The sequence below is a fragment of the Gymnoscopelus microlampas genome (assembly GCF_963454915.1).
Source record: "Gymnoscopelus microlampas genome assembly, chromosome: 19".
Classification (NCBI taxonomy): domain Eukaryota; kingdom Metazoa; phylum Chordata; class Actinopteri; order Myctophiformes; family Myctophidae; genus Gymnoscopelus; species Gymnoscopelus microlampas.
This window is the reverse complement of record NC_139956.1, coordinates 23,308,430-23,325,650: the sequence shown is the minus strand read 5'-3', so window position 1 is coordinate 23,325,650 and position 17,221 is coordinate 23,308,430. Positions and strand designations below refer to the sequence as shown.

Genomic DNA, 17,221 nt, shown 5'->3' with positions numbered 1-17,221 from the left:
GAATCCTTCCGGCCAGCTATGCAAGGTCAGTACAACTCTAAAAGTCTAACAACAACTATCTGGGATGCTGTAGATGATGATGAGGCACAGCAGTCATCCTGCCTGTTCTGGTTAGGCACTGCACTCCTGTTGACACAGTATGGCACTGATAACCATGACTTTGTGTCAGGTGCAAGGTGATCTATTGGGACCCTGATCTGATCACATCCCATGAACTACACGTAAGCCAGATCCCAATACTAAAATGTCTGCCTCCATCATCCAGCATGGTACCGGTTAAATTGGTCTGCCGATGTGTGATCTTGTGCACATGACGTCAATGTCCAAACGTAAATCTCTGCGGCTTATTAATTCAAGTGACATGTTGAATATGGGAATCAGGTGTTTACTACAGAAGTGGTCGCAATGTGTATCTAATCTTTACTGTACTTTAATCTCATCAACGGACTGCTTAAGGTCTTACCTTAAATACCAACTTAAAGGACGACTTCACCCATTTTCAACCCATCTTCATATAATTGGTCCTCACTAATGCTCATGATAAAATGGTACCTGCCTAACGATGATGTCACTGGTAGACGGGTTTCTGCACTGTCCACAGTCCTCCTATGAGACACAGACCGAGTAGAAAAAAATGGTACCATTTTATCATGAGCATTAGTGAAGTCGTCCTTTAAGGTTGGTATTTTGTGTGGAGATTAAATGTAATTTATATTTGGTGCTATTGTTTGCAGTGTGGTTGAAAGACTGATGTGGTGTTTGAAGGTCAAAGTGTTGAGAACACAAAGCATTTCCACATGTCACATATTCCATGTCCTCAAAATGTAATATTTACACCTGAAACAGAAAGTACTAGGGACGTGATCTGGGCCTACTGTGTAGATGCGCAATGAGACCTGCATTGTAGGTTGTATTTCATCAATGATATTGTTCACTTTAGTACAGCATTAGCAAGTATCCACTCCACATCATGGAAAACTTGGCTCCTAATGGAAGTGATGAGATCTTTGTACCGCCCCGGTCATGATAACTCATGACTGACTGGTATAGTTTCTTCTCTGATCACAAAACTGTTTATGGGCTACAGGGCTAGTTTAAAAATGGGTTTCACGGTGTATACCTGTATGTTCCTCACTAAGTTATTTTCATTTTGTTTGAAGGTTCTGCACAGAGCTGCCCAGTGCCTTGTTCATTTATTGGTCCACAACAGGCATTGGGATGTTTTGCTCTGAAATGTTGTTTGGACATTTTACCGTTTAATTAAATTGTTAAACATGCTCTCTGCAGTGTCTTCTTCATTCTTTCTTTGGGTATGTATAGGTCATTTGTGGCTTATTAATCAAATATAGCAGAACTCAAATGGTTCTACTTAATGTGTCCTGTCATGAGCATTTGTCCAGGGGCTTCATTTGTTCCCTGTTTTCAGAAGGTGGCATGCCACTTTACTGTAACATATTTTCACATGGCTTAATTTGTTTGGCTCAGCAGCAAATTAGAACTGGAAACATGTAAAGGTGTGTTAGAGCATTTGCAATGTTTCAAAGTACAATATTCTGAAGCTTGGTACTGATACCTTGACCTTTAGGGAGTCCTAGATTCACCATATCAGGCTCTTTGTATATTTCAATACTGTACCTATGTGAGCAAATGGACTCAGACATGAGTCATTTAATTTATTGAAAACATTAAAAATATAAATGAGACGGCGAAAAAATATATAAACTGCGCCAAGTTATTTTAACATCATTATAGTTGTGCCAACTCCTGCATGCAAATGACAACCAGAAAAGAGCTCATCCAAGACCTTTTACATGCACCATAAATAGCTTTCGGTGTTAAACATTACCGTCGATAACATATAGGCAATAAACACGGGGAAACTTACTTTGGTTGAAAAGGTTTATTATAAAAAAGCGAAGTGACAGACACGGCTTTCTTGTCAACTGATCAACTTGAATTTGTACAGAGCATTGCTACAGTTTGTGCTAGTGCTCGCATGCACACTAAAAAGCCTTGTTTCAATAGCATCCAACTTTACTGTACACATCATAGAATTGCCCTTTAACCAATTAAATGTTATTTTCACACCTGTGCTTATACAGAAGTGAAGAGCCAGTAATGGGCTCTGTGCATAAATGTAGTAAAGAAAATGGTAAACGAAGACTAGTCAACTTGATTTATTGTATTTGTGTCACGTGGGTGAGACCTGACGGAGTCTGAATTCCAATGTAGAAGTGGCCGCACCCACTTAGGAGACCTTTTGTTTACCACAAGAACTAGTTATGCACAGAGCAGAGCCTATAATACTGCCTAGTAGCATGCATAAGCTAGCCACAGGGCTAGTGGAGACAACGATGCAACAGATGCAAAAAAATAATGATCTGGGACTTGTCTCATCAGTATATTGCTGTGGTCACTAAACTTAAGAAGCCAACTGATGACATCTCTCTTCTGATAGCCTTGCTGTTTGTAAGGCCTAAGAAGCTATCATTCCCACAGCCTGTACACAGTTTTGGCTGTTCAGTCAGAACATCAAAAAACTGGCACATATACTCAAGTGCCTGTATTGTCGGTGTTTCCTATTTAAGCTATTTAATTGAATAGCTTTGGAAAAAAAAAACACACACAAAAAAAGGTTCCTTCAAGTTGGGGATGCACCCACGTCTGCCTCATCTTCCACCTTAGTCAGCAGTAAAGACTCTTGCGCCGATGTCATCCAGTAGCCAGTCCACTCCAGCTAAAAGGTTCTCTCCTGTTACTGCACTGCAACCCATGATACACCAGTGATGGCTCTTAATCTCATCCAAGGCCAGCGCCTGGAGGAACACACACAAAAACATAACCTCATCTGATACACATTTTAGTAAAATGAAGCCTCAAACGACTGTGGCAAAAGGGGATATTCCAGATTCAAGGGTGTCGGAATCCCTTGCTTTTCAAGATTTTTATCATTACATCTTACAAGTACATAAGCCTAAAAAATGTTTTCGTTTTGGTTCCTAAAACAGTTGCAGCATTAATAAACAGTAAACAAAAGAAATAAAGGAAAGGAATTTCCCACACTGAATTTAATTGCAATAATTAGCCAATTACTAATAAAACAATTATAGTTATCAAACAAATCTGTGGGAAAACATCTTAAGAGCTTGATCCATATAGTTAGCCAACAACAAATGCGTTAGTTCAGCACAGAAACAACTTTTTTTTTTTTGTTACCATTTATTTGGCTTTCATCTTGTGTGATTTTTAGGTTTGAGTGAAGGGGAACTTGCATACACACTACTTTCTGTGTGAGAGAGAGAAGATTGAGTCTCACCTCTCGTATGTCCTCTTTAGACAGGGCTCCCGGTATGTCCTGTTTGTTGGCAAAAACCAGTAGCGTAGCACCTGCTAACCTCTGGAGGGACGGAGAGAGCGAGATGTAATACCATTCATCATGTAAATAATCACTGACTTGATACTAATATACATTATATGGCCATATCATTCTTATTTCCTCCACTGTAATGTAATGTAATGATGTTGGGTTTCTCCAATATGAATGACCACAAAAGAGAATTCAAGTCTAGGTTACGGCCAATGTGTTCACACTGTACCAGGAATTAGATTCATAATAGGACAGGTTGGGTATTGAAAATCGGTTGCAAGTAGGAACCGAATCTAAATGGCTGGGTAACCATAAAAATTAAGGGATTCGAATCGGAATCAATAAAATCCTAATCATTATGGGTCCAGTAAGTAAGCGTACAACAAGCTTTAACTGCTACTGCTTTTCATTGTGTTGTCATAATAAACGTATGAGAGGATACTATTCATTACATTTCTTAAAGTTGACAATTAGTTTGCAGGGACAGTTTGTTCAATTTAAACACCATCTTAGGCACTATTATACAACAGTTTGTACTAGTAATAGTAAACACTATTTACTTCAGTTAATGCTTAAAAGAATGAAGATAATTTTGTTATTTAAACATTTGACTTCTTTTCCTTTTTTTTTTACATCATGGATCCGAAAAGGGGAATGAATAAGACCTGGAATCGATAGGCAGAATCGGAATCGATAAAATCCTAGTGATACCCTTCCGTAGACATGCTAGATTCTGCTGAATCGTAGTAACATTCTAATTTGGATGCACACCTGCGAAGTAGTGCGACGTGCTCTGCAGATCTGTATTGTATTCTAGATCAGTGGTTCTCAACCTTTTCAGGCCGTGACCCCCCAAAATAATCATATTTGAACTGGGGACCGCCCACCCTGACAAGCACTTGGAATGTAGGAGTTGAGGTCGAGGCATTACATTTTGTTTGACTCGGATATTTGTAATCAATAACCAACTTAATCTTGCTCATGTAGGGTAATTTATTAATCAAGAAGTAGTAAAAAAAAAAAAAAACATTCTTATAGATTTTTAATAAATTGAATTATAATTGATTAGTCTGATTAACCACGTAACCCTGTATTATACTCCGTTGAGGCGTTCAAAAATAGTGAAAATAGCTGAGCTACAAGCTGCTTGTAGATCTGCTATCTTATCTATTTAAAATATCGGCCAGCTTTAGACCCCGTTTAGACGACAACGGTCTCTAGAGAAAACGGCAAAATAAAATATCAGCTGTGCCTTCCGTTTATACGGCAACAGCATTTTCAGGGGTTGAAACCGCAACAAAGTGAAACCCTCTTCCAGAGTGGGAATCTTTGAAAACGCTCTCCATGTTAACATGCAATACGGGGGAAACGGCAAAAGGTTAGGGTTAGGGTTGCTCACGTCGGCTCACGCCACGTATGCTATTACGTCGGCGTAAACATGTGCGTCCCTCTTTTTGCTCGTACAGTTCCTATTCTTGCGCCCCCACCCACTCGCGGCCCGACAGTTCTGCAACGTTTTTTTGATAAGCGTGTGTGTGTGTCGGGCCGCGAGTGGGCAGAGGGGCGAGAAGGGGAACTGTACGAGCAAAAAGAGTGACGTGTAAACAAACAGCTGTGATAGGAAGTAGAATGGAAGTGGTTCTACGCATGCGTGACTGGTCTATCTGGCAGTGCGTCTCACCGCCACCTAGCCACCTGGTTAGGTGGCGGCACCTAACCAACGGCACTCTGTCGTTTTCTGTTCTGATCGTTAGCGTGTAAACGTGGCCTTAGTCTGTACAATGTCATGTATGTATGTACCTCCTCTAGGAAAAGTGTGCAGAGCTGATCTGCATTGTATTATGTATGTACCTCCTCTATAAGCAGTGCGGAGAGCTCCTTCTTGCAGTCATCCAGTCGGAGTTTGTCAGCGCTGTCCACCACCCACACCAGGCCATCTGTACTCTCAAAGTAGTTCCTCCAGTAGGAGCGCAGTGACTTCTGGCCTCCCACGTCCCATATGTTCAGCTTGAACCTGGACAAAGACATAAACACACCGTGGTAAATGAAAAGACATCACAGGAATATTTAAACGACATGGGACATCTGGACACAATCTTTTAAACCAGAGGTTTTCAACTCATGGTCCGTGAAGGTATTTCATGTGGTCCTCTGGTCATCCATTCAGTAATGTATAAAGTGAAGATTGTTATTTTTGTCCATTTTATTTTGTTTTATTTAGGAGAAACTTAGTAGTTTGGTATTTGTGAGATATGAGGACAGTGGAATTAAAAACATTATCAGTGGTCATTGGAGGAGGCTAGTGTTTCAATACCAAAAGTACTTCAAGCTTTACTACAGAACAGGATCAGCTCATTGTCCACAGACTCTTTCAAGAGACATATGAAACAGTCCCTTGTGAAGTTCTGGATGAGTTTTCAGACAGTAAAAGCTAAATGTAATTTTACCTTTCGTAACAATGTATCTCCGTGAGAGTGGTATTGCCACACTGGCATACCTGAAGAATATTAGTATTATTAACAGTATTACGTACAGGGCAAAGTTGTCCCTGAACATCACTATAGCCAAGAAGAGACAGACTTGGACCACCTGTAATCAAATCACGCCTAATGGTCCATTGGCCACTACTTTAGAAGCAGTGCACTAAATGACCTGGTGACCCAAGATGAAGAGTCAATGTCAGTTACTGGGAAGTCTGAGGTCAAGAAATTCCACAGAAAAGGGAGTTAGAATGTCAAGAAGGGAAAGTGTCATAATTATTAAGAAATGTGACCATTTAATGGCATGTGTCTGCTCACTCATAAATGTTACACATCAGTATCATCAGTACATCAGTATAACATGAGTTTAATATGGAAGGTTGTATAAAGTAAGAGGAAAAGATCAGTGGGTGGTTCTCAACCTTTTTTTAGCTCTGGACCACACTAGCATATTTCAAGCAATCTTCAGCCCAACCCACCTTTAACTAATCTGACTGTACGTTTTAACAGCGGGCGACTCTCGGGCGATGCCGGGCGACATCGTCCAAAAGATAAAGAAAATCCATCTTTCATCGCCCCCCCGCCCACTTCGCCCGATCGCCGGCTCTCATAGACATTCTTTATCTTTTGGACGATGTCGCCCGAGAGTCGCCCGCTGTTAAAACGCACCGTTAGTCAGGGTGGTGGTCCCTGGTTCACAATCAGTTGAAAACCCCTAATTTAAACACTTTCAACCTCACATTCCTATTTTGGGCATCATCATCTTCTGTGTTGTACAACACAGAAGACTTAAAGAGTATTTATTTCAAAGACAGCAGAACTGATGCAGACAAGAACTGGAGTGTAGACTGTGTGTGTTACTGTGTAGTAGTCTAACCCTCTATGCTCCAGTGTTTTGATGTTAAAACCAAGCGTTGGAGAGATGGTGCTGATGTCTTCCCCGTTGAACTTCTTCAAAATGGTCGTCTTTCCGGCATTGTCAAGACCCCTACAATATTATACGTGGTTAAGGAATAGGGTACTGGTGCAGGAGATGTATACATCTGGGGAAATGTTATAGTTTGTTTGTTTGAGCGCGTGCATGCGTGTGTCTTTTATAGTTATTTATGGAGGTCTTGGAGGATGTAGGATAGTTATTATTATAGGTACCATTTTCTTCTACTCGGTCTGTGTCTCATAGGAGAACTGTGGACAGTCCAGAAACCCGTCTACCAGTGATATCATCGTTAGGCAGGATATTCTTTTCCAACAAGATTTCAATTTTTGTATTTAGATTTTATTAACGCGAGAACAATGGCTTCTATTATTGCATTGCAACTTTCCAGGAATAGAAAGCCTGCTGTTTCTATTAGCTTGGATTGTGTTTTGTGTTGTACTTTTAACAATCATTGTAAAATCGTACCTCTGTACAATTTGCAAACTGTTAATTAAGTATTCAATCAATCAATCATTACAGTGGTGTAGTAGGATACTCTACAGTAGGAGGGTTTTTACTTTCACCATTGTAACTTTTTTTTATAGTTGGTGTGAACTTAGCCTAGGATCAAGAATATCATAGATGTATTTTATCGATTTTGACATTTGCATATCTATAATAGATAAAATACACGATAGTCTTGATCCAAGGCTAAAGTAAACTCTGCCATCCAATTGACTTCAAACTATTTTAAAAACTATATTTTTATAGTTTATAAAAGTGCTCAGCATTGAAGTGAGCATACACAATACACCACACGATACACGAGCTATCGTGTGAGCTTACACGATAGCTGTGTAGTTTGGGTGTGTCCAGACAATTGCCTTATTTTTTGTCATTACATAATAATAATACCCATCGAGGTACAAATGGCATCGTAGCACCAAAATACAGGCCACATCAACACAGTTGAATCAATAATACAATAATATACCATCTCATGATCTGAGCATGATATATATGTAAACATTGCTCGATTTATTATGAATGGACACGACACAGCAGAAAGGATACAGCATCAACAGTCTCATCTCTCGCTCCTTATGCTTCATTTTCTTAAGAATCGTCAGCAGACCCATGGCGACAAGCAGCACTACCAATCAACTGACTCCAGCTACCTTTCGTTGTTATTATAAATTACATGAAGTTAGTGTATATGAATCTGCGATCGGAGCTGTTGGTTTCACACAGAGAAACCCACACGTTAGCGACCAGGAAGTAACTAGGAAGGCTTCAAGGCAAAGCCCGCCTTACGGCGTAACTGATTGGTCTGGATTACGGCAGTGCACGGTGATTGGTTCTTTAAGACGTCTGTCAAGTATTTGGAGTGCTTGGTTTTAAGTGGGTTTGGTGCCATCTTCTGTTAAGATCAGGAGCTACACGTCATTGTTTGTGGAGCTTTTTGCTCAGTCAGTTACAGTAGAGACGTTTGTCAGCAGACTGAGAGAGAGAGAGGCAGGGAGGGGCGGAACCATTGGATGACATAACTGTAAAGCACACAGTACATGATGCTCCCTCCGAATGAACACACTGTCTGTCTGTCTGTCTGTGTGTGTGTGTGTGTGTGTGTGTGTGTGTGTGTGTGTGTGTGTGTGTGTGTGTGTGTGTGTGTGTGTGTGTGCGTGCGTGCGTGCGTGCGTGCGTGCGTGCGTGCGTGCGTGTCACGCACGCACCGTCATCCATGATGCAGCCTATGTAAAAGTAGTGCCAGCCTCCTAGGCTAGGCTAAATAAATGTAAACACTGGAAGGCATGGTGTTACGTTATTCCACGCAACCTCGACTCGAACTTCCGCTCAACTCTCTGATTCATCATGTTGTCAATGTCTGTGGTTTTCCTACTACTAATATTTCAACAGAATCTACCCTAGGCTATAAGAATGTGGCAGAAGCTACCCCCGCCCACCTCCTGGTCCCCCACCCACCTTCATTGCTGCGCAATGATGCAAATCATGCCATTTAAAAGAAAGTGAAAATGAAAGCAGCATGAGCCCACCGCCTAGAGCATTTCATCATGATGCAGTTAAAAGACGTCCTCTCAACGGAACAAGAGTCCAGACACCAGAATACTGCTGTGCAGCAAAGAGAAGACACCTAAATCCTGGACGCTGAAATGTGGTACTCTCATCCGTTGTCTATTCACATGCATTATTATCCCAAGGAATAGAAAGAAGCACTGGTGACACCTGTTACCTTCTGAACAAGAAGGTGACTGCAATAGACTTAACTCCACTGGACTTCAATCTGCTACCTATTGACTGAGAAGATAACTCCACTGGACTTCCATTTTCTGAATGATAAGACTCCACTGCATAGACTTCCATCTGTTATCTTGTGAATGAGAAGATAACTACTCCGCTGGTCTTCCATCAGGTGCGTTGATGCAACAACCTCTGGAGGAGTGAAGAGATGCCCCCCTTAATCATGGACACCCGGTCCAAATTTAACTGCACTGGCTCTGTGTCTGGTGAAGATACCAGCAGTTCGGTAAGTTATCATCATTAATCATCATCTTTATCAATGAATGAATCAATCAATCAATCAATCAATCAATCAATCAATCAATCAACTTCAGTCAGCCAGCACTTTTTATTTATTTGTATTGACTCAATGTCTATAGTTTAAAGACTAAAGTTTACTATGAGTGAGGAGTTGCGATTCACCTTTATTTATAGTCCTCACCCAGGGCCAGGGGTCAGCAAAAAAAACTGTTTCCCCTAAGAGAAACTGGATTTTTTTTGGCTTCTATCAGAAAAAAAGGAAGATTAATCATTATTTTATTTCCACGCATAAATTAAGATTACATGACAATAAGTGACTTTCATTACCATTATCCATGAAGTCCATTCAAAACACCTCAGAAGTTGCATTTTTAAATCAGTCAGTCAGTCAGTCAGTCAGTCAGTCAGTCAGCCAGCCAGCCAGCCAGCCAGCCAGCCAGTCAGTCAGTCTCAATATCACAGGTTGGTGGTACGGTAGTTCTGCCAACGAGCACAGGGATCAGACCATAGTTATACTCAGTGTACAATATTTGCCTCTGAGATGTAGTAGAGTAGAAGTAAAAGTATTGGAAATTGGAAATACGCAAGTAAAGTACAAATACCTCAAAATTGTACAGTACAGTACTTAAGTAAATTTACTTAGCTACTTTCCACCACTGGTTATACAAGCTACAACAAGGACAAGCTGAACCATTATTTCTAGTCTGTCTGTCTGTCTGTCTGTCTGTCTGTCTGTCTGTCTGTCTGTCTGTCTGTCTGTCTGTCTGTCTGTCTGTCTGTCTGCCTTGTCATTATTGGTATGCATCCGCTCATGGTTGGTCTGTCTCTCTTTCTGACAGGACAAAGGAGAACTGGAGTCCCATCCACGGGGAGAGAAAAGGTGTAGAAGACAAGAGAAGAACAGAGTTGCGGCCAGGAAGACCAGAAAGAAGCAAACAGAGCGAGCAGATGAACTCCACGAGGTACAAATGACCTTTCAGTTCCCCATTTGTTTATCTTTCATGCTACCGCTTTCATTATTATTAAACGTATAATAATAAAGAAGATAATAATAACAACAATAATAACACACTTTATTTATGAAGGTCTTATAACAAAGTTAGAAAGTGCTTTACATGAAATTGGAGACAAAAATAAATAAAATCAGCAATATAATTAAAACATGATAACAAGAAGGGACTTCAATTTCAGCTTGAGTAATATTTAAGTCAAGCAACCGTTCTTGTACTTAAAAGTAGGACATTCTATTAGTGTTTCCACCCCTGCACACACACACACCAGTAGATGCAGCTTGTGACGAGGTACTGTCGTGCCAGAAATGACAGCATGACAGATAGTGTGTGTGTGTTTGTGTGAGTTGTGAAATCCTGCTGGGAGCCGCTTACATTTCTTGTAAATACCCAGGCTGAAGAGAAAGGCTCTCGCGCTCACTCACTCACACCCCCTCCCTCCCTTCTTTCCTTCCGGTCCTCCCACCTCTATGACGCTCCCTTTCTTTTCTTTTTCTCACCCGTCCCACTGCCTCAGTCCCCCCGTCCTGTCCCCCCCTCCCCTTCTCCCTGGAGGATCAAATTTCACAGCCAGAGCCACACACACACACACACACACACACACACACACACACACACACACACACACACACACACAGAGAGAATGTTGAGTCGATGACCCTTGTGTCCTCACTTCTCGTTACTTAGCGCTGAACGGACATCCCAGAAGGACCTTCAGCACATAGACATCCATAGCATTTCCACATCAACTCCTTTGTGTTTGAATAGTTTTTCTCTCATAGTGCTGCCTTGTGCCCCAGTCAGGAAGTTATTAATATTATTTTTGATATTCTGCAACAAAGACAACCAAATGTGATAGATATTAAAGCCCGATTTATACTTCGTTGTACGATGGTGTTGTACGGCGAAGATAGACGATATACAATCTCACAGCGCATCGCAGGTGCGACGCGCTGTCAGCTTATACATCGCCTTTTGTTTGTCATGTGACACCAGTGTAGCATAAATTAAGCAGTCCTCTGCTGTCTTCAAAATATAATAATTGAAAAGCTGAAAAAAGCCTTATGAACTTGACTGAATGTATAGATGCAACATTTATTGTTGCGTGGTTATCATTCAATAAAGAAATGACATACACGTCCTTTTTTCGTATAGCTAGCTTCGCAAAATAGAATTCATTACCGCAGCAATAGTATGCAATAGTATGCTCTTCCTCAGACTTCAGAGAAGTCACAGCTTGGATATGTCAAACTGGAACAGTAATGATGGGTTTATGTAAATCATTTGTTAGAACATACTTATGTGGCCGTAAATATAGGAAAATAATTTACAGAATTACATTTAAGCAGAAGTCTTCTTGAGCAAACCATTTACCCACTGTGTTTTTCCAGTGGAGCTGTAGAAGTTTACCAGTACACTGGTTATAGCAGGCAGCTCCTTCATGTCACTATGTATAACTATAGAGTTCTGTTGAACATGGTCATCTGTATTTTCTAAATACATGTACATAAAGCCTTTATAAAGGTAAATAGATATAGGTTTCAGCTATTTAACTCCAAATCCACTCCCATGGTATACTGTGTACTTCGTTGACTGGGATCCCAGAGGTCTATACTTGGTGCCCCCCCACACGTTGTCAGCTTATTGTGCAGTTTTTTGGGAATATTCACCTGTTTTCACTTCTCTTAAAATTGAAGTTGAACTCAAACTTGATTTTATTCAAATGTGGTGTTATTTGTTTATCTCTGTCCTAAACTTGAGTAATAATCCACAAATCTGGCCAAAGTCCAAACTGTTCCCACAGTGAGTTCAAGGTGGGCACTTCTGTCTTTCACTTTCTCTTTCAAATACTTTCTCTTTCTCACCACACCCTCTGCACGATACTGTAGTATTTACCCAGCACAGCTGACTAGAGCAGTATTCTGTGTGTGTGCGCATGTGCTCATGTGTGCATGTGTGTTTGAGTCATTACCTGTGGTCCACACTTACTGTATGCTGTCTCATTAAAATTGTCTGTCTCCTTTCCTCTCTGTCCTGCTCTCTCGTCCTCTTTTGGTTCAATTTGAGGACGCAGCGTTGACACAAACTAATCTATCATAACTCCTGGTAAAATATACGGTAAATGTCAGCACATCACAACCCAGTGGGCTGTGATGACTAATAGGCACTGCAAGGGTTTCAATCTGATTCTGTCCAAGAGTGTAAACCAGTGCTTCCAAACCTTTTTAGACCCAAAAGAGAAATTTGATGTCCCCCCGGAACCCAAACTAGTGAAAAGAAAAATTAGCTAGAAACCCACAATGCGTCGCGATGCACTACTTCTGAAAAGTATTTATTTATGGAATTATTTTGAAAGGTGTTTGGATTTGTTTTTAATTTCTGAAAAATGTAGATTCTTGGGGGAATATATTTTTGAAAATACTTTGAAATAATAATACAAAAATGAAATGTAGGAAACGAAAAAAGGGATATTTACTTGTGACCCATAGAAAATGGGTCCCGACCCATTGTTTGGGAAACACTTGTGTAAAGTAGATAGTTGCAACCATATGAAACTGACTCAGGTCTAGTGTGAGATCATGGTCATGAGATCTAGATTCATGTTTATTGCTTTTCTCATGATACGTGATAAGATACAGATGTAGGCACAGCCACCTACTCAAGGACTCGATTTGGCGGGATCTATTTTTCTATAAATTCTCCTCTCCTTCCTGTTCTCTCACCTCTCTCTCTCTCCATCTCTCTTTCTCTCTCTCGCTCTCTCCTACCCAACCACATTCCTGTTCTGTCTCTCTTATTCAACATTCCACCCACTCTACATCTGCAGGAGCTTCAGAGTCTGGAGCGTTCCAACACAGCCCTGGAGAAGGAGATCGATGCCTTGAAGAAAGACTTCCAGCGCTACACTACAGCTCTGGAGCGCCACAAGCCTTTCTGCCGGCTCCACGCCTCCAACTCGCGACTGCCCGCATCAGCCTCCCCCACGCCAGCAGTGGCTCCTCTTTGTGCAGCCCTCCTAAATGGCTCCAGCCCTTCCAGCTCCTCCACCGGTACGCAGAGTCCCCTCTCTGCCTCCGTCTCCACCTCACCAGCAGCCACCTTTTCCCACACAGGAGAGGCTGCATCTACATCTGCCTTGAGTCGCCTGAGTCCATCTGACACCCAGTGCCAGATCTCCTACTCTGGTTTCACTGCCACGCCCTCTGTCCCGGGCCTCCATGCCCTCGACCATCCTGCCAGCTCTCACCTCGCTCTGTTGCTGTCATCTCCTTTCCCCACGACATCTGCCCACTTTTCTACCAGCCACTGCGCCCCCTCAGGCCCCCCCACTCGTCCAGGACCACCTGGCCTCACTTCCACCAGGCTAACAAACGTTCCTCTCACACCGGTCCTCGCCGGTGCAGCATCAGACCTCCCACCCGTCAGCTCACTAACAGCATCAGCTCTGTCACGATCTGAAGGCACCTTCCGTCTGTGTTCTTCCGACAAGACAACTAATGTCCTTCTTTCCCAAACCGACACAGCTGTCCTACCCCCCTCTACCAAAACAGTGGCCCCACCGCCTTATCCTGGTCTAGTAAATGTCCAAGCCCTACCCGACTCTAATCATCTTAATGTGAGAGCGAACCTGGCTCATGCTGGAGCTTTTTTGGTCCTACCAAAGGCCCCAAGGAGAGAAAATGTAGCAGTGCGCGGTCTCACAAATGCACACCAGCAGCTTCACTCAGGTCAGAGCAGCGGTTTTCTGACAGAATTCAGTCCTCTTCTACCTCTGTCAAGTCAAAGTTCTGTCGCACATCAGACAAACCCAGGACGTTCCCCTGCTCCTGACTTTGCTTTAAGTAGCAGTGGTAGTCAGCATAACAGCACCAATACCTCTGCTTCTCTGCTGTCCCTGCTCACTGTCCCCAGCCCTCTAATAGTCCCTCAGACAGCCTCTAGTAACTTCACTGGGCATTTATCCGGTTCTGGCCAGGCCCGACTGTCCATCTCTCACTCCCTGCCTAACCTGTCCACAGTATCTGAACCCTCCTTGTCTGATCTCCTGGAGCTCCACCCTTGGCTTTTGGACAACACACCAGGTTGGGATTCGTAACCAGCGTTTTCTTTTCTTTTCTTTTTTCATATGAAAGCGGATCCATCAGGCCAGCTGAAATAAAAACTGGAGGAGTGTGTTTTAACATATAGAGGGGAACTCACTGGACAGTTGTAAAAACATGCAACAAACCATCTCATGCATCATTACTATAATACGCCAAGAAGACTTGCAGCTACGGCTAAAAGAATTAACCTCCTTCTCATGCCAGATTTGGGAAGTTTAAATAAAGTTAACTGGCTAGCTCTTTATGTTTTTATTTATTACATGACAAATGTGTCGTCCAATGGTGGCTGATGGAACATAAACTGTGGTTCAAAAGACACTGAAGACCATTAAGATCATGATGATGATGATGATGATGATGATGATGACGACGACGACGACGACGACGACAAACTTGGTTCAAAAGACTAATGAGCATTAAGATCATCATGATGATGATTCTCAAAAGGATGATTCTCAAAAGGATGATGATGATAATGACAATGACAAACGTGATTTGAAAAACACTAATTCTCATAATGATGACGATGATGATGATGATGATGGTGGTGATGATGATGAGGGTGATGATGATAACTTTAAAAGACTCTAAGGAGCCTTAAGATCATGATACTGATTGATGATGATGATGATGATGGCAAAGTTGGATAGGAGGTCCCAAAGGTTTTCCACTTCCACTAATGCATTAGGATAGTGGTGCCCCATCACCATCATGTGTGTGTAGGTTTTCATCTAACACTACACCAGGTGATTTCAACTGGTGAAATAATTTTCCAATGAAGACCTGCATACACTGTGGACCTTTTTGGACCATTCTGATTACATTTAAATGATTATCTGTAGAGCAGGTGAGGAAATATAACTGTTGAGGAACTAGAACCTATAATCGCAAAAGTATTTTTTACTTTCTCTTCATGGTAACTAATTGATTGAATTGTATTGTATTGTATTGTGTACTCTGTGTGCATCAGTTGTCCCTGAATATTTATAGTACTTGTATTCGTAATAAGTTAATTGCAGTGTTTATTAGTATGTATTAATAACTATTCTAATAATGTGTGTGTGTGTGTGTGTGTGTGTGTGTGTGTGTGTGTGTGTGTGTGTGTGTGTGTGTGTGTGTGTGTGTGTGTGTGTGTGTGTGTGTGTGTGTGTGTGTGTGTGTGTGTGTAGGCCTACATGTACAGTATGTGACAGTAGCACTGTCTGCTAAATCTGTACACCAGGGGGTGCTAAAAATGCCAAAACTAACATGTCCTTTAAGTTGGTTTGTTTATGCTATTAAATGTCTGATTGTTTTGATTTAAAACTTTATATAGAGGGATTATTATATAACAATAAAATATTAAATGTATGGAGAATTTCAATGTCTTAACCATTTGTGACTGCAACAGAAAACATTGTATTTTTAAATGCACATGGCAAGGTAATTGTGCATAATGAACTGAAATGCACATTAAATGGTCTGATAGTCCCTTTAATTATTATGTTTTATTATATACTGTCCTATAAGACAAATGGCACTGTTCTATTGAACAGCTATTTTAGAAATGTTCTGAAAACTCTTGAAAAATGTTGACCATTTGGACTAAGATTAATAATTACCCAAACATTTTATGATTTTGGGTATGATCTTTGGTGCCCCCCAAAGGGAGCCCAGACCCCAGGTTTGGAAACACTGACCTACTAATGCACCTCACCTGGCTGGGAGTAAGGAACTGCACAGCCTGTAGGGGCCGCTCAGGCTTGTTCGATCATGATTGGTTAAGACAGTATTTATATATATTTTAATCTATACACACCCCCCCCCCCCTTAACTGAATGGATCCCCCTTGGCCACCCCTTATCATCATCAGAGTTGTCCTGAAATCTGAGAAATCAGTGCTGCATGTTAACAGCATAAATAAAGGATGATAAAGGAGAGAGAGAGAGAGAGAGAGAGAGAGAGAGGGGGGGGGGGGGACAAGTGGATTAGTGAAGAAATAGATGGAAGAACAATGGAGGGGACTTGATCCCCAAATCCCACCAGTCATGGCCAACAGTCCTGCACAGTGATGTTGTAGGTCTACACACATGCGCGCACATCGCAGGGAGGAGAGGGGTGCAGGGAGAAGGAGGAGGAGGAGGAACCGGAACACTCGCCCCAAAACACGCTCACCCCCATTTTTGTTGAGCACCACTCGCTCCCAGCGGTTCTTGTACTCTTGTGTGTGTTTGTTTTACTGTGGATAGGGTTAGAAATAAGTTTAGGGTTAGTTAGGCATAGTTTTACTAGGGTTAAGTTTAGGAATAAGGTTAGGTTTAGGCATAGTTTACTGAGGTAAGGTTACGTTTAGCCTAGGAATACCAGGTGGCGACCGTTCCTAGGTTGCCGGATTTGCCCCGGGGCGACTGTGTTTTGGGGCGAGCGTTTTGGTATTCGGAGGAGGGAGGAGAGGAGAGGAGAGGAGAGGAGAGGAGAGGAGGAGAGTTAGATAGGAACACTGAACATCATCAGAACGGTGCACTGCTGGATGAACAGAGGCAAAACATAACAGGGGGTCAGACAGACAGACAGACAGACAGACAGACAGACAGACAGACAGACAGACTCGTCGATTAGGTAATAGGAAGGTAATAGAGATAAAGAGGAGACGGGAGGGGCCACGGAGAGGAACACACATATTGTGTGTTTTAAAGCAGGTTTAATGAAGAGAGGGTTCATAATATGCCATAGGAGGAGCAAAGCCGGGCTAGGCTACATAAATAAAAGGTAAATAAATAAATAAATCGCTCCTATAGCGTCATCCG

General features: G+C 41.9%; 2 protein-coding genes across 2 annotated transcripts; one reads left to right on the top strand and one right to left on the bottom strand.

Moving 5' to 3' along the window:
- Nucleotides 1-1,881: 1,881 nt before the first annotated feature.
- Nucleotides 1,882-8,039, bottom strand: arl2 (ADP-ribosylation factor-like 2). Its single transcript, XM_084042704.1, has 5 exons — nt 7,838-8,039; nt 6,725-6,835; nt 5,219-5,381; nt 3,317-3,397; nt 1,882-2,816 (listed from the first exon to the last, which is right to left on the bottom strand). The coding sequence occupies exons 1-5, from the start codon at nt 7,900-7,902 to the stop codon at nt 2,682-2,684; spliced, it is 555 nt and encodes a 184-aa protein (XP_083898830.1). The 5' UTR covers nt 7,903-8,039; the 3' UTR covers nt 1,882-2,681.
- Nucleotides 8,040-9,114: 1,075 nt separating this feature from the next.
- On the top strand, nt 9,115-15,517 carry LOC311034924 (uncharacterized protein). Its single transcript, XM_084042952.1, has 3 exons — nt 9,115-9,308; nt 10,162-10,284; nt 13,160-15,517. The coding sequence occupies exons 1-3, from the start codon at nt 9,231-9,233 to the stop codon at nt 14,426-14,428; spliced, it is 1,470 nt and encodes a 489-aa protein (XP_083899078.1). The 5' UTR covers nt 9,115-9,230; the 3' UTR covers nt 14,429-15,517.
- Nucleotides 15,518-17,221: the final 1,704 nt, after the last annotated feature.